The sequence below is a fragment of the Erpetoichthys calabaricus genome, chromosome 16 (genome assembly GCF_900747795.2).
Source record: "Erpetoichthys calabaricus chromosome 16, fErpCal1.3, whole genome shotgun sequence".
Classification (NCBI taxonomy): domain Eukaryota; kingdom Metazoa; phylum Chordata; class Cladistia; order Polypteriformes; family Polypteridae; genus Erpetoichthys; species Erpetoichthys calabaricus.
The window spans coordinates 78,355,283-78,380,272 of NC_041409.2; the positions used below are offsets into that span (position 1 = coordinate 78,355,283).

Consider the following 24,990-nt stretch of genomic DNA (forward strand, 5'->3'; position numbering starts at 1 on the left):
TCAGTACGTGAATCCGCCGCCGTCAGCAAACGACTTCTACCTGATGACACAGCCATAGAAAAACAAAAAAGACACTGCATGGATTAAAACAATAAACAAAGGCGCCTACAACGCGCTTCTGAAACACCACAACCAGATGAGTCACAGCTCCAAAAGAAACCGCTTTGGTATAAGTATGTTTATTTAATTAAATGACAAATGTCCCAGGATGCACCAACCCTCCATGGTATTGCATCCCTCCACATATCGGAGGGAACAGAAAGTGATTGCCATTCTTGGATTTGCGATTCTTTTGAGAATCGCGGGCTTACTGGTGTAGCAGATTAATGTCAATTTATGTCAGTGTCAATTTATTTATATAGCACAGTTAAAACAACATAGTAATGGTGTGGCCAAAGTGCTTTACTATAATAGAATAAAAGAAAAACAAAACAAATTAACATAAAACATAAATAGAAATAAAGTATATGAACATAAAATAAAATACATAATAAATAGAACTAATGTTATATACATAAAAAATAGAAATAATGTTATATAATCACAAAGAGGAAACCATCAGTATTACTGAAGGTCATGGAATGCAAGTGAATAGAAATGAGTCTTTAGTCTTGTTTTGAACAGTTCTATTGTAGACGACTCCTTTATGTGATGAGGTAAAGCGTTCCACAGGTGAGGCGCAGCAGCTGCAAAAGCCCTGTCCCCCTTAGTTTTACACTTGGTACGAGGGACAACCAGAGACAGCTGACCAGAAGATCTAAGCACTCTAGATGGCTGATGTAAAACACACAGTTCAGATAAATAGGCAGGAGCAAGCCCATGTAAAGATTTAAAAACTAGCAGCAAGATTTTATAATCAATTCGAAAACTGACAGGCAGCCAGTGTAAAGAAGCTAATATTGGCGAAACAGAGTTATACTTTCTTGCCCCAACCAGAAAGCAAGCGGCAGCATTTTGGACCAACTGTAACCTGTGTATCAGGGATTTATTAATCCCAGAATACAGCAAGTTGCAGTAATTGAGGCGAGAAAAAATAAACGCATGAGTAGCTATCTCAAGATCCCTAGAAGATAAAAAAGGCTTTATCTCACCTAATAGACAAAGTTGGAAAAAGCAACTCTTGACTACAGAATTTACTTGTTTCTCAAGAGAGGTTACTATCAAAGGTAACACCAAAATTGCGGACTTGAGGTTTGGAAAAGACAGAGAAAGAACCGAGAAGTCCAAAACCAATTTGGGCTTTAGCTGTTGGACCCACTATAAGCACCTCCGTTTTATTTTGATTTAGATCAAGAAAATTAGTAGCCATCCAGGATTTTAGTTCAGACAGACAGTGTTGGAGTTGATTTGTTGTAGACCTGCAGACAGGAATATAAACCTGAGTATCATCAGCATAGCAGTGAAAAGAAATGTTAAATTTCCTAAAAAAATAGCTCCAATAGGATGAAGGTATATGGAGAATAAAATAGGACCCAAAATGGATCCCTGAGGAACACCATATTTAAGAGGAGCAGTAGAAGAAGAAGATGAATTAAAAGTCACTGAAAGTATCTACCAGTTAAATATGACCTGAACCAGTTAAGAGCAGCCTCTTTAAGCCCAACAAGACTTCAAGCCGCAACAGCAATATATCATGGTCAATAGTATCAAAGGCAGCGGACAGGTCAAGGAGGAGAAGGACTGCCACATCACCAGAGTCAGTAATAAGAGAGATGTCGTTGAACACTTTCAGGAGTGCCGTTTCAACACTATGATAATGCCTAAAGCCAGATTGGTAGATCTCAAATAAATTATTGGAGTTAAGGTGATCAACCAATTGATTATAAATAATTCTTTCTAAAATTTTAGCCAGAAATGGCAGTTGGGAAATTGGACGAAAATTGGCTAAAACTCCAGGATCTAATTCTGCCTTTTTTTATATGGGGACGGACTGCAGCATGTTTAAAAAATGAGGGCACAACTCCCGAACTAATAGAATCATTGATAATGGCTAATAAGGGTGGGCCCAACACATCAAAGGCTTCCACTAAGAGACATGGTGGTACAATATCCAGAGGACTGGGGGCTGGTTTAAGGGTGTCAGTAATTCTTTTTAGCTGTGAAAGTGAGACTAGATCAAAGGATTCTAAGACATTGTCATAATGATCAAGATTAGATCATTAATATCCCAACAGAAGACAATTAATACAAAACCATAAACATGACAGATGATACTAAAAAAAAAGTGAGCATCAAAGTAATTTAAATGCTTTTGTGAGTTTGGTGAACACTGAGTAACCTAATGATCTGACTATAAAAACTGTCTCTAAATTTAATGATGCTACCCCTGATTTCAACATACAGGTTGACAGAACAGAGTAAGCTGAAAAGTGATATGTATGGTCTTTAAACTGTTCACCTTTGTAAGGAAGCAAGATGATGTATACTCCCTTAACAGAAGGGATGTTTTCAGCTATATTCGAAGGTGACTGAAAAGAGCAGGTGCCACAGAAGGATGTTAAGCAGTGATTAAGGACAGATTCCACTATGTACCTCTAGAAGCTGCTAAGTAGGTAAAGACACGTATGACACTTGGTGGTTACAGCTGTGATGTGTTTTGCCCATATTATGTCTTCAGTAATAAAGATTCCAAGAAGTTGGATTTGATGACGCTCTCGAATGTATCCCTGATGATGTAAATGGGAACATTTGATTTCTAAAGCCTTTGTGCAGCTATTTGCCTATGCTAATGGTAAACAACAGATTGTTGTCCTGGCATCGAAGGATCAGAAGGCAAATATTTTGTCTATAAGCCATGTTATTGTTGATCATCATCCCTATTTTGGTGTTGCTATAAGTAAATGTAATGATAAAGTTAGAGTTGTGTTTTTCCTGATACTCACAGGTCAACAAGGAGTGTGGCACACTCCTCTGTAGTTTGTAAATCCATCAAGACTAATCACCAAGCCCCCTGTGTTAAATGTGAGCTATAGTTTAAAAAAAGTTCTCTGGTACATCAGCTTTTATTATCTTTGAGTGCCAAGATTGTATCAAGTGCAAATGTCATGGCACGTTCTGGGAACAGTTGTGGCAATATACAAACTACAGGCGGAGTCATAGGTCTTGTAAAGATTGTGGAACGGAGGTAAATTTTTAATCAAAATCTGCATATGACTTATCATTTAAACCTTACGAGACATGCTACAATAACCTTGTTTTTACATACAATAATAGTATAAATATTGATAAGCATGTTTATGAAAAATTAAAAGAAATTATAGTAGTAACCCCATCCCTGCCATATACATAGGTGATACATTTCAAGACCCATCATGGATGCCCAAATTCTGCGTATGGTAGCAAACCCAATACAAGTCTTTTCTCAGTTACATACCTATGATAAAGTTTAAATGATAAATTATACACAATAAGACATTACTAACATTAAATTATGATAAAATACATTGTACATTATTATACTTGTGCTCTCTTTTTCTCTTGAATGAACGTGTCGGTTAGTTAGCACAGGATTTTTGTGGCTGTGTGTATCCAAAGTGGTGAAAACATTTGCTCAGAATAGTGCACAATCTGAAACTTCTGAATTGTTTATTTCTTGTATTTTATATTTTACTAGGGGGCTTCGCTCGCCAACCCCCGGGTCATGGGAATTTTTACATATGCATTATTTTCACTTTTACTTTAAAACTTCAGTTAAAACAATATTTGGAATGAACTTTTCTTCAAGATAGCATTGAATTTTGATTACGTTTTTGGATTTACATTGTGATAACGCAACATACAACTGCCTGTGAGTGAATATCGTTTCTTTCTCTGTAATAAATAAGCAGATTTTTTCAAATGTTTGTCCCTGTGATTTGTTCATTATCATAGCAAAAGCTGTTCTTACGGGAAACTATAAACGTCTGAATACGAATGGCGTATCAAGATCTCCTTTTATGTCTAATGTTATTTATGGAATATGTACTACATTACCTTTCTTGTCGCCTGTTAAAATTTTACATGTTAGAATTGTTCGACCAATTTTTAATACAACTAATCTTTTCCTATTGCATAGCCCATCATTCATATATAAATTACGCAATAACATTACGGTATATCCTTCTTTCAACAGTAATTCGACTGGTGGAAGACCGGATGGTGTTAACGCTTGTAGATATTCTGTGGGATATTGTAAATTGATGTTTTCATCTTCTGCACGATCACCACCAATTGCTTCAGCATAGTCTATTGATACACATTTAATCAATTTGCCGTGTAACCGATCAACAATTTTCGCATTAATTTGTTTGACTTCGTTTCTTGCTGCCATATTTAGGTGAATGGGTGATTCTAAACTGGATCTTCGTAAGTGTGTGTGTGTGTGTGTGTGTGTGTGTGTGTGTGTGTGTGTGTGTGTGTGTGTTCATAAGTAAGCCCTTTAATAGATTGGTGTCTGTCCAGGTTAAGTGCCGGAATGCACGTGATGACCGTGGTCTTGTTTGAAAATAGTTGCAAGTAATAGGGCGTGACTTGAAAGAATCTCATGGTAAAAGTCTCTGTCTCACGTGACTTGCTTCCAAAAAGTCTCTTCAAAAAGTCACGTCTCGTTGCAGGATTAGTCTCATCTCGTCCCAAGATTGTTTTTATTATATTAGAGGGATATTTTTTTGCCAAAGTAAATTGCACATAACTAAAACTGCATAAAATGTAAGCATATACAGTGCATTGCGAACGTTTGAGCACCCTTGTTTAAAATGTCTGTTACCGTGAATAGTTAGTGAGCAGAAGATGAATTGATCACTGAAAGGCATAAAGTTAAAGATAACACCTTTCTTTAATATTTAAGCAATATTACATGTTTATGTCCATCATTCATAGGTACAAAATATCAAAAAAATGAAAAGGGCCTGAAGCTAAATTTTGCACACCTGACATGGCCAGTGCTTAGTAAGAACCCCCATGGCGAGTATCACAGGTTGTAAATGGTTTTTGTAGCCAGCTAAGAGTCTTTTAATTTTTAATTGGGTATTCATCCTTGCAAAAGGCTTCTAATTCTGTAAGATTCTTGAGCTGTCTTGCATGCACTGCTCTTTTGCGATCTATCCACAGGTTTTCAATGATGTTTAGTTCGGTGGACTGTGAGGGTCATGGCAAAACAGTCGGCTTGTGCCTCTTCAGGTATTCCATTATAGATTTTGAGGTATTTTGAATCATTATCTTGTTGAAAGACCCAACTTCTTTTTAACTTCAATTTTTTTTTACAGATGGTGTCATGTTTCCTTTCAGAATTTGCTAGTATTTGTTTGAGTCCTTTCTTCCATGTTCTTGGCATGTTCCCTGTGCTACTGACTGCAACACAAACCCATAGCATGATCGATCCATCCCCATGCTTAATAGTTGGAGAGGTGTTTTTTTCTAGGAATCGGCACCATTTTTTCAGTATACATTTGCACAAATGGAATAGTTCTATTTTGACTTCATCATTTCACAGGAAACAGTGCACCATTTCTCCAGAGTCTGCTAAATCTTCCTGAAGGTCTTTTGCAGTCAAACGGGGGTGTTTTATTTGCCTTTGTAGCAATTCAATGAGCAGTTCTTTCATCAAGATTTATTTGTCTTCCAAACCTCAACTTGAAATTGTGAATTTCTCCTTGGGATTAATAAAGTATCTCTCTCTGTGTCTCTTATCTCTCTATCTATCTTTCATTCATTCATTCATTCATCTGGCATTTCCTAATAACATTACATACCGAGGAAAAAGCTACCTGAAAACACTTTGCTATCTTCTTGTAGCCTTCTCCTGTTTTGTGAGCATCAAATATTTTTCATAGTGCTAGGCAGCTGCTTAGGAGGAGTCCATGAATGCTAATTGTTGGGACAGTGTTTGAAGAGTCAAGCGAATTTATACAGCTTTGCAATTTGCATTACCTGGCGTTTCTGAATGACTATGAACAAGCCGTAGCCATAGTAAGCTAATAAAGGTTAGAGACCTTGGTAAAAGTTATTTGAGACCTCAAATATCTAGGAGTACCAAAACATTTACATGATGCTACTTTGTTTTTTTCACTGTACAGTTGTACAAAACAAAAACAACACACTAATCTTGCATAAAATTCTGAGAAGAAATGTGTCATCTTTAACTTTATGCCTTTTGGTGATCAGTTCATTTTCTGTTCACTTTTCACAGTAAGACATTTTAAGCAAGGGTTCCTAAACTTTTGCATGCCATTGTATGACTGTACAGTTCAGTGTATACCATTTTCACTCTTCTTTGCTATCATTGACTTGTGCATCATCTTTCTAAGCAAAACATAACTATTGTTTAAAATAAAAAATAGACCTGACATTCCCATTTATTTTTAGCAAAACCTTGTAGGAATTGTTAATGATATAAAATAATTGTTGTGCCAGAACAGTAGTAGATGAGTGGATGATGCTGGATAATTATAAGTATTATGTATAATGATGGATAAGGTAAAGTTCATACTCATTTAATATATTGCCTTCTGTTTGGATACATTCTGGCTTGTAAAAGTTGATGAGCTCTGTTCTGTGACAGTGGAGTCCATCCCAAATCAACTCAGCCACAGTGAATCCAGACTGGAAATTACCCACAGCTTATAACCAAGGATGAGGCCAGAGATGTAGAATGGCTGGTAAACCGAGACCTTTGTCTTTAGACTTGGCTCCTGAAGCACTCACAAAACAGCTGTCGCCACATTCTATTTTTCTGTTTGTTGTGCACAAGATCCCAAGGTACTTGGGACTCCTCCAGTAAGGAAGCAGAGCCCTCGAAGATGATCAGACTTGACTACAGAGTAAGTAAAAGTGCTAAGTTTTCCATAGGTGAAACTGCAGAAGAATCATTACCAAGCCCGATTCTGTTCATGATATCCTACCAAGTTACGACTCCGACTCTTGTGCTTCCAAAGGAAGAATGGGGACTTGTCAGATAGGCTTATTTAATATTCAAGCTATTCCATTCCATTATGATGGCTTCTGGAAAAAAAAAAATCAGTACATTACTATCGAAATTTGCAAATCATATAAGAAGAATATAACTAAAATAAATAAGAGATGTTCAGTACCTACCAATGTTATGTTGTTTAAAAGGTGAGCTGTTTTACTAGGAGTGTAAAGTCTAACACATGGTTTTCTCTCTCCTTTTTATCAAATGATTTTTTTTATTCGTTTTTTGATTTTTTTTAACCAAAACTTACTTTCTCTACTTATTTCTCATCATTTTTGCAGCTCATTTAATTAGCTTTTATGTGCTTATTTGTAGTACAGAAGTACAGTGATCCCTCGCTATATCACGCTTCGACTTTCGTGGCTTCACTCTATCGCGATTTTTTTCTCATACGCGCTTACGTCACTACGCGTGCGCTTTCTGAGAACTTTTATCTAAGCCCCACGATGGCTCCTAAACGTGCTGCTTTTTCTAAGCCTTCTGATAATGAAACTAAGCACCGGAGGAAGATGCTTACCATCCAGGAGAAGGTGAAACTCTTGGATATGATCAAAGATGGCAATACCCTACCTAAGCCTCCTCACACATATGAAAAGACAGCGCCAGCAACTGCCTATCAAGATGTTCTTCAGCCACGCACCCAGACACCCACTGCCTACTCCTAGTACTCCTTCAGCGGAAGAAGAACGCACCTGCTGAAGATACTGACCACCTTGTCACGCTTGGGTCACAGATTTACACAGAGACACAGGAGGTTGTAGAAAAAAAAGAACTTTATTCAAAGCACTGCAAACAAACATTTGTCTCTTTTCAAAAGTTTAAACGTGCTCCATGACAAGTCAGAGGTGACGGTTCCGCCAGGAGCAGAGAATGTCTGAGAGAGAGAGAGAGAAACAAAACACCCAATTCCAAAGCTGAGAGGCGCTGCACAATAATTTTAAGTAAGCGGAGTACCGCGTGAGAGGTTTATCGCGCAAGTAAGAAGGGTAAGGAGCAATGTGAAGGTAGACTGTCAGCTGTTTCAGGGGTTTTCCCAGGGGCGTCTATGCCCTCTGAGGGTGCGATCAGCACTCCAGCTTACAAACTGAAGACTCTCCTACTGAGCTTGTGTCTTCATAGGTTAGTGGTTGTGTGTAAGAACTGTGTGTATGTAATTAAATGTACAGTACAATAATAATAATATGATATTTGTAACGTCTAATATGTCTTTTCTTTTATTTTGTCTAATATATTGGGTAATACGAGTGTAATGGTGACTAAAGGGTGTTATTCCGTGTCTAGAGGGCTTTAATAATGTTAAAAAACGAATTTAAAAGGTCGTAAACAGGTTTTCTATACTCTAACTGCGAAAATATTCGATTTATAAATAAAGAATCCTACTTCGCGAAAATTCATTTATCGCGGTAGAGTCTGGAACGGTTAACCGTGATAAACGAGGGTTCACTATATTAATAACTTATTATTGATCGATTGTATTTCCAGATTTAAAACTTACTGTCAGGGTTAGAACATTATCTTCAAAAGTTAATATTTTAAAAGTGAAATTCAATAGGAAATTGTATCAGTGTACTTGGTCTAGTAAACAAACGAACAAAATTGTGTCAATGTGACATTGTCTTTCTGTGGGTCATTCAACATGTTAAGCCTGTAGAGGCCACAAAGTACCATGCATGGCCAGCCATATAAATCACAACACTACATTTTAATTTTTTTTTTTTTTTTTTTTTTAAATTGCTTGCCATTTTCTCTTGGAGTGATAAAGGGCAAAATACTGTTCTACAGATCTGCCTCGCTGTTTGTGTCAAGTGAAAATAGATATTTGTGGCAATAAAATAAAACGGCTGTTTCATTTTAAGAAATAATTCACAGAATAAAAATATGTATGCAATAAAATGAGATAAGAGTTATGGCTTGATACGTAAAGCTAAAAATTTTAATTGAAATCAGTAACAACCTTCTTGCAAATCTGGTATAAGGAGGATCAGAAAATTAATTACTCATTTTTATTATCTGTTTTATTAGAGAGAAGCTAAAATCTAAAGAGAGGGAAGAGGCGTGGATCAAGATAGAACATCTTGCAAAGTCAAATCCACAGGTGTGTATTCAGTCAGTTTTAAGCAGCAAGTTTATCTGTATGTGTTTTAAGTATTTTAACCTTATACAAAGTTAAATTGATAGAACTTTTAAAGTCGTGTGTTGCAATGTCATTTTAAAAGTACATTCCTCAAATACGAACATACATCATCATTTAAAGTGTACTTTATGGAGTAGATCCTTTTTATGAACAGGATACACAAAAGCAAAACATAATAATGGTAATAATAATAAACCTTAAGATGTCAGTAGTAAAATCACTGAGGTAACTACACTGAACTGTCTCCTATACATGTCAGTATAGTAGTAGGTTATTTATCGAACAAAACAAAAACAAAACAACCCAATCAACTGTTAATTACATAGCAGAACAAGTACAATATTATGTTTTGAAAATAATATGTGAAACTCTGTTTCAGTCTTTATCTGACTGAGAAGGCTACATCATATGACAAGGGGGCCCCATCTGAAGTGGTTCTTTTTTATGGGATAAAACAGCAAATAAAATAACAGTTCTATGCAAGTTCAGCACAGATCCAGCCTGCTTATTTTAAAATTAGATTAATGAGTTTTTGTCAAATTCTGAACAGATGCTTGTTACAGTTACATTTTTATTTCCTATTGGAGATAATGTAGAACATCACTTTCTCACTAAGTTACAGAAAGTGGAGTGTGATTCTTTCCTTTGAGCAAATACATCTTTGTGGAAGTAGTATAGTAATGGATTTTTATAGCACTCTTACACCTCATCTGGCATTGCACTAAATATTGCTGTTAAGACACTAGGATAGATTATAAATCCAATGATATGTGGATAATACACAAAAAATCTTTGTGCAAGTATAATGGATTCACAAAACATTTAACCTAACATTTTACATGTTCTGTGAATAATCTACACTTGGACAAAAGTATATGGATTATCGAGAGTTTGGCACATAATGAACTAGAATGTATGTTTTGTAACAAACACCCTAAACTCCAGGCAAGATGTGCTACATTGTCATTTGAATCTTAACTGAAATTCTTGTTGTAACAGTCATGCATTGCAGTATCCAAAGGACAAAAATATATATTTATTCACTAATTATCTATTTTTCTGCCCCACCAAATTACGTGCAAAATCATTCACATACTTTTAAATACTGTACAGGTTTTACACAGGGCACAGAATATAAAAAATTACATTTAGCCTCCACCCCAATCACTTAACTATGATGGACACACCCATAAAGTTAACTCCACGTATATATACATAAATATACACAAAAACACTCGGTCCATACTTTATCAACACGGGACTCCAGACACAATAGTCCAAGATTAAACATCCTTTTGTCAGAGTAGGCTTTCCTATGATGATCAGTTAACCAGGGCGCAAGGACAGTCTTAAAATGTTATGCAGGAGGCCCATTTCACCAACCTTGTCCACGACAGCAGCATTCGAGTCGTTTCTACCTTTTCATATTAATGTTGATAGAATCCATCTCTTTAATTCTTCCCTTAACAGAAAATGATACCTGATACAGATTGGTCATCCTCTTTCACATTCCTTCCTTTCCCCTTTAAAGTTTGGCATTCTGACCTGTAATTGATTGAAGTAAGAACATGCTATGGATGGCTTCAGCATATTCTTCCCCCAGTCCCAGACAAAGCACACTCTGCTCTTTACATAATCACGCTGTGTAATGTTATATTTTACAAGTAGTGTGTCTTGTGTGTCCCATGTGGAAACAAGACAAAGAATACGCCAAAGCTGCTGGTTAGGGACATGTTTTGTCTTCATCATGTTCTTTTCTCACACTGGTTCCATTCTGATGTTTGTTTTAAGTGCTGAAATAAGTTGACTGTGCTGCCACTAAACTGCTATCATCTTTTTTCAAATTTTGCATTTTACATAGTTTGTTCGACATCAGATCTTTCATATCCAATCCAAATCCAGGCAACCAACTTTGGAACTACCTCATTCGTAAGAGAAAGTACCGCGCTCATATTCTTTGCATAATTTGTTTTGAGTGTACACACGTGACCAGCTAACCAAGTGTTAAACTGTTTAACTTTATCTAGTTAGTTAAAAAATTAAAAAGTGATTTTTCCAGGTTTGAACATCACTCTACAACATTAACCTCCTTAGAGTTAGACCCTAGCGTTACCCAGGCTATGAAAACTGGCGAAAAGCATCAGTCCTGAGTGTCATTTGGGCAACTGTACAGATGCATCTTGCATAAGCGTTAGAATTGAAAATTACTCAGGCTGTAAAAGTGCGGTCAGCATAAGTTCCAAGCTTTACTCAGGCAATATTATAGGAGGGTCTGAGCATCACATAGGCAAAGGTATCGGTGTGTCATCTCCTCTCATCTGTAAGTATGATCAGTAACCCCCTCCGTAATAATGGTGTCTTGTAAGAAAGGTTTTTCAGCAGCCCAGGTCTTGTATACCCTTCCTAGTGATAAAAGCAGTGATGATGAAGTGAATCTGTCCTCAGGTGGTGAAACTGAAACCTATTGTGAGCCCGAAAATGATTCTCATGAATCCAAAAGTGACCCTCGCATCTAGGTGTACACCTAAGCAGTTTTCCTGTTAAAAAAGATGGGAACCGGTAACTGTTGATGATATTTGGGCCTTTTTATGCTTATTGATATTGTAAGGACTTGTAGTAAAACCTGGGCAGTGATCATACTGGTCCAAGAACAAAATTTTGGCAGCACCATTCTTTGAAGAAATTGTCTGAGTGTAAGTTTTCACTGATTATGAAATATCTGCACTTTACCTACCAACAATGAAGACTTTGAGAATACCCATCCAGCACCCAAACTGAAGAAAATTTGGAAGATATACTAGGCAGTTGTAGCAAGATTTCAGAACGTTTACATTTCGGACCGTGAGGTCGGCATCGATGAAAGTCTCATGGCTTATAAAAGCAGACTGTCATGGATACAGTACATCGCATCAAAAAAGTAAGATTTGGCATAAGGTTTTTTTACAAACTTTGTGAATCTTAAATGTGATACATTTGGAATTCGGTTCTGTACATACAGAAAGGGACAATGTTTGATCAGAAATACAATCAGTACAGCGTTGTTTCATCATCGTTGTTGACTTTGATAGATGCTCTGCTAGATCAAGGTTACTGTGTAACCATGGACAGCTTTTATACTTGGCCAGAGCTATTTGACATCTTGCTTCAAAGTTAAGACTGACATATATGAAACAGTGCGTCCCAACCGATGTGGCATGCATGAAGACTTTGGTAAAGCTAAATTACAGTGTGGTGAGCTAGTAGCTTGACAAAAGGGTAAAGTGCTAGCACTGAAATGGAAAGACAAGAAAGATGTTTGTCGTCTTAGCACTGTACATAATGCAGCTACAGTCAGTGTACAAGCAAAAAGCAGCAAACAGGTTACAAATTCTTGTGCTGTGGTCGAATAAAATAGCATGAAAGGCGGCGTAGATTGTGTGGATCAAGAATTGGCTTTCTCTCCCATTTTGCAGAGGCAACAAAAGAAATACTACAATATTTTGTCATCTGGTAGAACAGCGGATTTGGAATGTATTCTTGATATACAAACAGAATGTTGGCGAAACTATATCACATGCAAAATTTACATGCCAGCTTGTAGAACAAATCATTGCTGCACATCCACTATCCACACTACCACAAAAGAGAGACGGTCCACCAAGCACATTGCAGGGCAATCCAGGCCATCCTATTTCTAGACATTTTATTGATTATAAAGGATTATAACAGGGAAAAAAACAGTCCAACTCGTACCTGTGCACTGTGCTGTTCAGAAACTGATAAATCTGGAAAGAAAATCCAAAAAGAAACACACTGTTACTGTCCTGACACTGAAACTGGATTATGTCTTTCATTATGCTTTAAGATTTACCATACAAAGGACTCATTTTCATATTATATACTGTTTTGGCATCATTAGTAGTATTATTATTACTATTCTTATTTTTGTTATTGTTCATTTCATATTATTATTTTTATTCATCATTGCTATTATTGTTTGTATCATTATTATACAGTGCATCCGGAAAGTATTCACAATGCATCACTTTTTCCACATTTTGTTATGTTACAGCCTTATTCCAAAATGGATTAAATTCATTTTTTTCCTCAGAATTCTACACACAACACCCCATAATGACAACGTGAAAAAAGTTTATTTGAGATTTTTGCAAATTTATTAAAAATAAAAAAATTGTGAAAGCACATGTACATAAGTATTCACAGCCTTTGCCATGAAGCTCAAAATTGAGCTCAGGTGCATCCTGTTTCCCCTGATCATCCTGGAGATGTTTCTGCAGCTTAATTGGAGTCCACCTGTGGTAAATTTTGTTGATTGGACATGATTTGGAAAGGCACACACCTGTCTATATAAGGTCCCACAGTTGACAGTTCATGTCAGAGCACAAACCAAGCAGGAAGTCAAAGAAATTGTCTGTAGACTTCCGAGACAGGATTGTCTCGAGGCACAAATCTGGGGAAGGTTACAGAAAAATTTCTGCTGCTTTGAAGGTCCCAATGAGCACAGTGGCCTCCATTATCCATAAGTGGAAGAAGTTCGAAACCACCAGGACTCTTCCTAGAGCTGGCCGGCCATCTAAACTGAGCGATCGGGAGAGAAGGGCCTTAGTCAGGGAGGTGACCAAGAACCCGATGGTCACTCTGTCAGAGCTCCTCTGTGGAGAGAGGCGAACCTTCCAGAAGGGCAACCATCTCTGCAGCAATCCACCAATCAGGCCTATATGGTAGAGTGGCCAGACGGAAGCCACTCCTTCGTAAAAGGCACATGGCAGCCCGCCTGGAGTTTGCCAAAAGGCACCTGAAGGACTCTCAGACCATGAGAAAGAAAAACAAAGATTGAACTCTTTGGTGTGAATGCTACGCGTCACGTTTGGAGGAAACCTGGCACCACTCATCACCAGGCCAATACCATCCCTACAGTGAAGCATGGTGGTGGCACCATCATGCTGTGGGGATGTTTTTCAGTGGCAGGGACTGGGAGACTAGTCAGTATAAAGGGAAAGATGACTGCAGCAATGTGCAGACCTATCCTGGATGAAAACCTGCTCCAGAGCGCTCTTGACGTCAGACTGGGGCGACGGTTCATCTTTCAGCAGGACAATGACCCTAAGCACACAGCCAAGATATCAAAGGAGTGGCTTCAGGACAACTCTGTGAATGTCCTTGAGTGGCCCAGCCAGAGCCCAGACTTGAATCCGATTGAACATCTCTGGAGAGATCTTAAAATGGCTGTGCACCGACGCTCCCATCCAACCTGATGGAGCTTGGAGGTGCTGCAAAGAGGAATGGGCGAAACTGGCCAAGGATAGGTGTGCCAAGCTTGTGGCATCATATTCAAAAAGACTTGAGGCTGTAATTGCTGCCAAAGGTGCGTCGACAAAGTATTGAGCAAAGGCTGTGAATACTTATGTACATGTGCTTTCTCAATTTGTTTATTTTTAATAAATTTGCAAAAACCTCAAGTAAACTTTTTTCACGTTGTCATTATGGGGTGTTGTGTGTAGAATTCTGAGGAAAAAAATGAATTTAATCCATTTTGTAATAAGGCTGTAACATAACAAAATGTGGAAAAAGTGATGCGCTGTGAATACTTTCTGGATGCACTGTACATTTCAGATTTAATATTTTTTCATGACAAAAAAATGCAACTTTTTTTACATGTTTTTTTGCGAATAAAATGTAATGCTAAGGAGGTTACTTTAAATTAAAACAATTTAATTGAAAAAATCACACAGCCCTATCCTGGGGTTTCACATCCTTGGTAGTGAAGGTTCTTTCCTTGGATATTATGTTTGCTATAGATTACTCATTTGTGTGAGACACTACAGTCACTTGAATGATATTTGGACTAATCTTTAATTGTCCAAACAGCATTTGCGATCATATTTCGTTTATACTCGGTCAGCATTTGTGGTGACTAAACAGCAGTATAAATTGCAAAATAATGCATGTAACATTTATTTAGTTTAGTCCTAGTCCTTTATTTTAATATAAAACGGTACTGATTATACTATAAAACTGATAAACAACACAATCATTTTCTGAACCTGTTTTTTCAGTTACATGCAGGCAGAGGCTATCCAATTATTATAAGGAAAACTGGAAGCAAACTTAAATACCTATCTTAGAATGCATAATAACATGTAAAGTCACACCACACTCCCCAATGTGCTGTCATAACAGATGTTGGTTTGACAAACAAGGGTACAATCTAGCAGGGAACCCATGGCCCCTTGGAATTTGGTCTTATAGAATTGCAGTCATTCTTGGAAAGATTATAATGCATCCGTCCCCAGTAACCACGACAGAGATATTAATACATTAGAATTATAATAAAATGAAAGCATTTTTTGCTGATTTATAAATGCTGTATTTACTCCTACAAACAACTGAAGAAACCTATAGGTAGTCCCCCTGTATCCATACGGGGTATATTCTTTATCTCCCCCACCCACCACCCTTACGAATCAAACTCTGTAAGGAGCCTTCTGCAGTTTCTTGTATGGAAAGCTTATTACAACTTTTTCTTCCTCTGTTGTCATGTTTTATCGTCTTCTAGGGCTCCACCAATGGCCATGAGCAGCCGTGGCAGCTCTGATCTAAAGATCTTGCTATACTATCTCGTCGGTGGTAGCAACTGGGGTTGTGTGCAAAGGACAGGGGCCCAGTGCAAACTTATGAATTTGTACTTAATGGAACTTCCTCATTCACAGGGAACAAGTAAAAACCCCAGCTACAATCAAAAAGAGATTCAACAGGATACCCATGCCGCTTGCCACAGTGTAGACACACATTAATCCATTCACTGCAGCACACGTGCAGCCCTTAGAGATCTAAGCACTTAACAGACCTGTTATTGCTGCTGCTGTGAGGTGCTGCTCAGGAATTCTTTTTTTCTACTGTGCACAGCTGTGAATAGGCATGAGCAGATGATGTGTGTTGTGAAATGGTTTATACTTTTGTAGCCGCAGATAAGGAATCCATAGCAAGGTTTTATTATATTAAGCAAAATAAAAGTTATATTTATATCTATACCATAAGCATGGATAACGTTTAAACCACGGATACTATAGAATGACTCACAGTGAGAGGAAAGGTGGCTGCAGCCGGTGACATCAAAAACAGTGGACATTGGGATCATTCATGCTGGATGTAGTTCAACAGTCAGGTGTGCGATTCATTCAATTTTATTAATTTTTAATTTTGGGATTTCTTAAATTAATGTTTTTAAACTGCATATACCTGAAAACATTGCGGGGGGAACACTGTACAATTGTCTTAAGATAGTTCAGAGTGGCCTTTGATTGTCTTATGTCCATCCATTAGGGGATGTCTTCGATCTGTCCACACAAAAGGCTTCAGTGTTTGAGCTATGCCATGTTAGCCATGTGGTTGACCATCCAGTAATCCCAAATAACATTTAGAAAATATTTTCTCCTAATTCCTTTGCACTTGTTTTAAACCATCTCCTGTTTACTGCCTGTGACCTCAATTAGTTAGTCTTCATATGTATTAAGTTACAGTAAAATGTAATTTCGTATGGGAACTGAATCTTTATTTATTACTGTTAGACTCGTCCTATACGTCTGATATGGCAGAGTATAGAAAGAAGGCTGGGTACCTTTACATGGGTGCGATTAGAAGTCTGTTACCCCCAGTCTTAGTAAAGTTGATTTGCCAGTTGGAAGTCAGTCCTTTAGCTTCTCTCCATGGTCTTGCAAAGGTATTCAAGTATTTGTTCCCTGACAGTTAAAGGTTGTGCATGTTCCAGGAAATCAGCTCCCAGTATAATCTAAATTATTTTGTTTTGTTTTTTATATTGCTTACTACTTTTTGCTGCTTTACAAGCCCTAGAGGGCTCAGTTTCTGCTTTAACCATCCACACATTTAGGTTTTTTGGTCACTATTACGGGATGGCAAGGGTTTGCTATTGCATCTTTATTTGGTATTGCTTTCTGTCTATTATGACAAACTGAAAATACCCCTTTCCTTGTCATAAGACATATGAGGTGGTCAACCAAATTTACAGATTTATGACTGTGTACAAGGTATTTATCTTCTAAACATTTTAGTAGTTCATTCAGTTTAATTGTCTTCACAGATTGTGTCTCTCCCCTACCCTGTAATCTTATTTGTTTTCCATGTATTTTTCTTTTATGAGACAATTCCAATCTTTCTCTTACCCCCTTTCAAAAACTATTATTGCCTGGTAATGTAGCAGGAGACATTTTAATTGCAATAAAATGTTAGTCTCCAGAGCAGTTAACACTCGGGCATTGGTGTTATGGACCCAACAACATAACCTATCTGGAACTATCCTCGGCCAGAATTATCTGTCATAACTCTAAATTTGTGGCAGTCTTCTATAGACATTCTAAAGAAGAGAATGTAACACACATATTTGAATTGTAAATTCAGCATGTGACCTCATCTATATTACTAAACGACAGTTTAATTTATGCACGGACGGCGGACGCACCGAAGCGCATGCGCACTGCGCCTCAGTGCCCCAGAGTCAGTAGGTGGCATCTATACAACACAACCTGTAAACTAAACTTGCTCTAATCCACTGTGGCAGTAGTCTGTGTGGCATATTTGAATCACATAACGGTAACGGTAAACGATGTCTACCTAATGACACAGCCACAGAAAACCAAATACGAGACCGCATGGATAAAAACAATAAACATAGGCTCCTACAACGCACTTCAGGAACACTAGATGCAAAGAATTCACGGCTCCAAAAAGAAAGAGCTCAACTGACGGAAATACAAGAACGAGCCAGTATGGATAAAAACAATGAACGAAGGCGCCCACAACGCGCTTCTGAAACAGTATGGATAACGACCTGTAAACTAAACTTCAGGTAAAGCGTGCACGCCAGGTTGTACAGTATATATGCACAGATGCCAGAGGCAACAGGCAAGCCGTACACACTACCACCGCTGCCCGAACGCGAACCTCCCACACCACCACATATACCAGCTTCGTTTAGTAATGTCCACCGCCATCGTCACTTCAGCACGTGAATCCGCCGCCATCAGCAAACGACATCTATCTAACGACACAGCCATAGAAAAAAACAAACACGAGACTGCATGGATAAAAACAATACATGGAGGCTCCTAAAATGCGCTTCAAAAACACCAGAGGCAAAGACGTCACGGCTCCACAATGAAAGAGCTCAACTAACGGACTGACACAGCAGAGGTAAATGAGTCACGGCACCAAATGGAAAGAGCTCAACGATTAGTAATACAACACCGAGCCCATACTTCCCAGAGTCAGGACGTGGCGCACAAACAACACAACGTGTAAACTACACTTGCTCTAATCCACTGTGCCAGCAGTCAGTGTGGTATATGTGAATCACATAACGGTAATTGTAATGTATCCCTCCATGCCAGATCCGCCATGACACAGCTCCAAAAAGAAACTACTTTAGTACAAATATGTTTATTTCATTAAATGAACATTTCCCAGGACGCACCCACCCTCCATGATATTTCATCCCTCCAAATATCGGAGGGAACAAAAACTGATTGCCATTCTTGGATTTGCGATTCTTTCGAGAATCGCGGGGTTACTGGTTCTTAAAGATCCCAGAGTTTTTGATAAAGATGCAATACTTGATGGAATTGGAAAGGGAATAATGATGAAGTAAATTGAAGAGACCAGTTCAGTTTTGATTTGAATATGGTTGAAAAGAGAGCATTTTTGGGTTTAATTTACTCGTTTATATCTGTAGAATAGTTATAGGATGAGATAGTCATAACCCAAAACCTGTACCCATTGCTGTAAAATTCCCCTGAAGTCCCTGTTTGTGTGTTGGCAAGTCCAATAAATGCTGTTTCTCTTTAAACACATGGCTAGCTGTACTGCTATGGTGGAAAAAGTTTGCAACGTGCCTCACCCGACCAAGCAAGTGGGCAATTATTGGAATTTTTATGGCAGCCTGCGATACCAAAGGATGCGTGTGCACAAAGCAGCCAGTGTGAAGTATCTCTATAAACTGTACAACACAGATCATATTAGTGGCGTTGTCAGTCACGATGACCAGTTCTTTTTCTTTTATGTTCCATACATCCAACACTGCTATCAGCTTGCATGAGCTCTAGATCCTCAATTTAAAACACTTCCTTTTTGTCTGAGGAGGAACTGTGGGGACATTTTCGAGACTGATTAATCTTACTACTGCACGTGAGCAACTGAAAATTATGTGTAAATTGTACAATTATAGAAAGACACGAGTCTCCTAATTCATATTATTTTAAATGTCAAATAGAGGAATAAATTTGGCTAACAGTTTAGTTAAAGGATGTCTACTTGGAGATTAATAACACATGAATATGTTATTGAATAGCATTGATTATTTAAGAAGCAATATTTGATTATTAATTAATATTATTATTCACAAGGTGATATAGATGTTTTATAAAGTGGATGACATTGCATTGTATTGATATGTGGAGCCCCCCTACATAAAATTTGAGGACCCTGATGTGGCGATGCACATGTTGAATCAGTGCAATGCTGTGAAAGTTTTCTTTTTTAAAGAGCAGTGATATTTTGCTCCACATCCAGACCCCCTTCAAATAAGGTGTTACAGAAATTTCTCACATTATATTTATGTTCTCTGTACATTACATAATCTCTATAAAAGCCACCACTTCAAATATATCAGTGCATGTTAATTCAGTTAAGATCAAATTGATATCGATTTGGGGCATTGTGAATCAGTATTGAATCGATTTGGGACATCAGCGCTAACACCCAACCCTAGGTACAATGATGTCAGTGTTACAGGATTAAAGCTCTACTATTAAAATCATCATGGCAATCATCTTGATGATTGTCCTTTATTTCCTTTTATATAAAATATATGTAATGAGCAGACATTAAAAAGCAATTTTATATGTTAATTATATTCATACATTTATTATTTACAACCCATGTAAGGCTTATCAGTCTTTGATTACTGGAATCCATCTTGTCACTATTCCTGTGCATTGGAATCATCTTCCCATTCATCTAGTACTTATCCTGCCTGAAGTGATTACTTGAATATGTTTTCTAAAGGTTTATAATGGTCTTTTTTTCTCAGTTCTACTATTATAATCCAATCCAGTCTGAGGTTTTAATCAATTTTCACTGTTTAAAGCACATGTTAATTGTGTAGTTTTATTCAAACTTAAGTATTTGCTGCTCATTTTCAATGATTTTTACATGTCTATCTTTGAGGCTTCTTGAATCATAGTGCTCTTTTTAGTAGAATCAAGTGTAAAACAATTGTTTTCTGTATGTCTGCTTTCATACCAGTTCTTCTTCAGGATTAATTTTTAACTTTTCTGATTCTTTTTCATCCCTAGATGAAGTTTCCATCTTTGCTATAGGCTTAGATTTTTTTGCTTTATTTTTCTGAAGGGTAATCTTTTTATGATTTCAGTAATATCTTCATTCATCATTTTTAGGCCAATATTTTTGTTTCCATTTTTTTTTTTTTGTGAAATAAGTTTGTTTTGGGCCTGGATCTAATTTTTTTTTGGTAACATTAATTATTTACAACATCAAAATACTGCCAACTCCCCCCGGCCCATGTTTTATAGGTGTTTCATTATCCCAGTAGATTAGACTAGACTTTCTACATTTTTAATTTTTTCTTTGTGTGTTTTGTAAGATGATTTCAAATTTAATCCTGTTGTGGTCAGAACAGATCAATCAGTGTTATAAAGGACAAGGTCTAGTTTGGCATTGTAGGAATTTAGATGAATTAGGATCATCACATTGTCTTTACATCACAGATAATATTGTTTTGACACAGCAGAATGTGTTGGCCTGTAACAAATTCCACTCACTAAAATTGTGGAATTTTAGCTTGCTTGCTATCCTACCCAGAGTGGTTCTGAACCGTTGTTTTCTTCTATGTTGGGTCTGTTGTGCTTTAATATTATTTTAACATACAGTATGCCACACCTCCTCCTTTGCTACTTTGTATTACTAGAAAGATTTGTAATAACTGATATTATATTCCTCTTCACCTTTTTCATTCTTCCATGCTTGCTGTTACCATTTTCAGTTGTGATTTTGTTCTTAAGGTCCCTGTGTTAAGGAGTGAACATTTGAATTGAGGGATGTTATGTAAATCTAATTTTTAATTAAGGTAAATTGAATAACATTCATTTTTCCCCTCTTCAACACAGTATAGTTTAAATTTGTGTACACTTCTCTTGGGAGTCTCCCCTACCAGAATAGTTATCTTTTTCTTGTAGTGGAAGTATATTGTTGTTAAAGGAAATACTTTTGGTGAAAGGCTTTCCAGGCAATGAGAGAGCTAAAGCCCTCATTCCTGTATTATTCTTTCATCCGTGTGTTATGATTGCATATTAAGTTCTGATTAAGCAGCTCTTGCTCTAGTGCTGGTAGACTTACGTTTTAGGCTTAAGTCTGTTTTCAGATACCTGTAATTTATTTTGTAAAGCTGTGATACACTAGGTTCTCCATAGCCTTGTTATCTTTTTGAACTCGAGAAACCAATAGTCATGACAGGGATGGACTAGTGCAGAGAAAAACAGTAAGATTGGGTCAAAGAAGTGCATCATACAGTTTTATTCAAACATAAATGAATATAGTATTCAACAAATGAATAAGTGTAGCACAGTGTAGTTCTACAACAATAAATACATAGATAACCAAAAAAACGAGTGTTACCATTCTTCATAAATACCAAAAGAGTTCTGTAAATACTAAAAGTTATCAACCAATCCTCCACACAAAGTGCCAAACCTTCCATTCAGGAAACTCAAAGAGGAAGCCTAGCAAAGTCCAGGGCAGCCTGTGTAGCACAGAGCCCAGCTGTCACAAAGCCACTCCTGGACAAAGACTACTGCAACTTCCCTCTGGCTGACTTAACAGCTTTGTTGCTTCAACACCCCAGATTCCCCTCCTGACTCTCTGCCACATTTGTCAATACCCACAGAGAAAACCTAGGGTGCAAACCTCTCATTTTGTATGATCTCAAAAAACTCACCAGCAGACTCCACCACTTTCCTGCTCCAGCAACTAGATTCCAACACTCGGTAATATTCCAACAAGAAAAAATTAGCAGATAAAATGTTGCCCTTTACACACTCCCAAGTTGGTTTCGCACATCACTGTTCTCAAATGTTTGATCATTTTTCTCTCTTTCCTTTTTTCTTTCTTTCACTTCTGTCCTGCTCAGACTCCTTTATTCATTTGTGCGTGCAAATGCTTTTGCCAACAACCTGCGGAGTGTCAATTAGGAAACTGACTGAACGGACTACATTTGCATGTAAATACACAATCAACCAATTTCTTCATTGAACATTCAGGGTCCACATGGCTTTGCAGTAATGCACACCCAAAAGTGTGAGCTGCACTGTGTTTATTTAAAATCCTGCACCACCATGGACCTTAAACTCACTTTACCACAAAAGCATATACAGTTGATTTTTTTTTTTTTTTTTTTTGCTATTAGATTCAACCTTTAGCATAAACATTAGTACTTTAAAGAACCAACCTCTATTTTAAATAGTGCATTTCTTTTGTGAAAAATGCCATTCCAGAGTGCTTTGAGGTATAGTTGTATTGTTTACGTGCATTTTTCCCAGTTAAAGCACTGTCACAGTAACTTGTGTAATGTCACAATCTCTTACCCATGACACAGCACAGTTAAAGCAAAGGTTCAAGGTTGCTTTATTTAGTCATGTTTACACAAGAAAGCATGAAATTTGCCTTCTCAGTTGCATCTAATAACAAGACAGAAAGAAATGAAACGAAACAAATAGAGACAAGACAGGTTAAGTTAAGCCAGTTTGATAATGCATATTCACACAATAATTGTTAGAGGATGCATATCAAACCTTAATCATTATCTCCAATATTCTTTATTAAAATGTCATATGGCACTAGGAAGAAAGGAATTTCTAGAGGGATTTGTGTGGGTTTCCAAAGCAACTATCCTTCCTGATTTACTGAAGTTAAGTTCTACATGTAATGGATGTCTGTCATCGGTTGAGATTATTTCTAGGTTCTTTAGCATTGTCCTCTGACAAACACTTGCCAGATCATCTACATAAGTCCCAATAACTTAAGCTGCATGCTTAGTAATCTGCTGGAGTTTTTTTTTTTATTTTGGTTTGTTAGACCACTAAACCAGGCAATGAAACTGAAAGTGATAACAGACTGGTCATACTGCTATAAAAGGACAACATGAGGTCCTTGTCTACTTTAAATAGTTTGAGTTTACTGAGGAGACATAAATGCTGATTGCATTTAGAGAATATTTTTGTATTTGCATTCCAGTTAAGATTGTTAATCTAAGTTAGTTCCTAAGTGTTTATATTCATTTACTATTTCTACCTCCTCCCTTAGAACAACAATTGCTGAACATACAAATTTCTGCCTCTTGAAATCAAATTTAATTTCTTTGGTCTTTTCTACATTCAGAATGAGATTTTTTTTATTACACCAGTTTACCATACAGTCCACTTAATTTAGATAGTGGCTTTCGTCCTCCCCAGATATGCGCCCTATGAGCATGGTGTCATCTGCATATTTGATAATGGAGCAGTGGTCATTGTTCTGTCTTATGTCACTTGTGTACAGAGTAAATAGTAATGGTCATAAGACACACCACTGCAGACTTCCTGTGTTTGAATGAATGACTTTTGAAAAAGCATTCTGTACCTTGAGTCTCTATGAACGATGTAAAAGAAAGTCCTGAATCCATAATGTGATAAATGGGTTTACATTCATACTCCTCCGTTTTCCAGTCAGTATGTGAGGCTGTATGGTATTGAACGCTGAAGAAAAATCCAGAAATAGTGCTCTGACATATGTACCAGGCTGATCAAAGAAAGTATAGATTTGATGTAAGATAACAAGCAGAGTATCTTCAACACTTCTGTTTGCACAGTAAGCAGATTGGTGGTTATCTTGAAAAGACTTTTGTGTCTGTCATTAAAATGTTTTTCACCAAATGTTTGAAGCATTTCATTGAAATAGAGGTGAATGCCACTGGTCTGTAGTCATTTAGACAGCTTGGCCTGGAAACCTTAGAAACAGGGGTAATGACTGATTGTTTCCACAGCTTATGTACAATGCCACAGGTCAGAGACCAGTTAAAAAGCAAATGAAAAAACGAGAGAGCTGCTTAAAGCAAGACTTTAAGAGCCGACCTGATATGCCATCTGGCCCCCACTGCCCTGTTTGTTTTAGTGCATCACAAGCTTTTCTCCACTTCAGATAAATTGAACCCTGTCACAGCAGAATTCTTGGTGTTTTTATAAAGCATCTCCTTTGCCTCTGCGTTTTAGGTGCTGAAATCGCTTGTTAAAATCTGTTAAAAAGTTAAGTTCATCTGCTGAAAGCTTCTGGTCTTTGTTAACTGGAAAGTTAACACTCTTTTTAGAACCCAGTCCTGCGATTCTGTAGGCTTTTCCAAACCTGCTTTGGAATGTTATTAAATCACCTCTTGATTTTTTTCCCCTGTGTATCTTTTATTTTGTTTGATTAACCTGTTAATCCTTTGCTCTAAAATTAGTGTTTCTTCTGTCTTATTTTCTTGATGAGCGTTTTGTTTTTCCAATAGTAGTACTTCAACCTCTTTAGTGATGCATGGTTTACTGTTGGGGTACACCTCGACAGTTTTTTTTCCTTACTGATCATTGATTCACAAAATTTCATGTGTTCACTTAAAGTGAAAGTGGCCTTTTTAAGTGACTGTGAGGATGTCAGCATATCCCAGTCAGTACAGGAGAAGCATTCCACTATACTGTCCTTGCACCAGTTTTGTGTTTTTCATATGGCTGTTTTTTTTTTTTTGTTTTTTCCAGTTTCTGTTTGTACTTTGGTAGTAGGTGAACAACGACGTGGTCTGATGCAGCCAGGG

General features: G+C 37.3%; 1 protein-coding gene across 5 annotated transcripts in view; it reads left to right on the plus strand.

Moving 5' to 3' along the window:
- Window positions 1–24,990, plus strand: part of LOC114667066 (serine/threonine-protein phosphatase 2A 56 kDa regulatory subunit gamma isoform) — a 149,066-nt gene that overhangs the window by 117,151 nt on the left and 6,925 nt on the right. For 4 of the 5 annotated variants that reach the window (XM_028822188.2, XM_028822189.2, XM_028822190.2 and 1 more), the window contains one exon: window positions 8,972–9,044. The exons of the other annotated variant lie outside the window; for it this stretch is intronic. In XM_028822188.2, coding sequence (XP_028678021.1) covers window positions 8,972–9,044 — 73 coding nt within the window. The remainder of the gene's footprint in view (window positions 1–8,971; window positions 9,045–24,990) is intronic. 5 annotated transcript variants of the gene reach the window in all.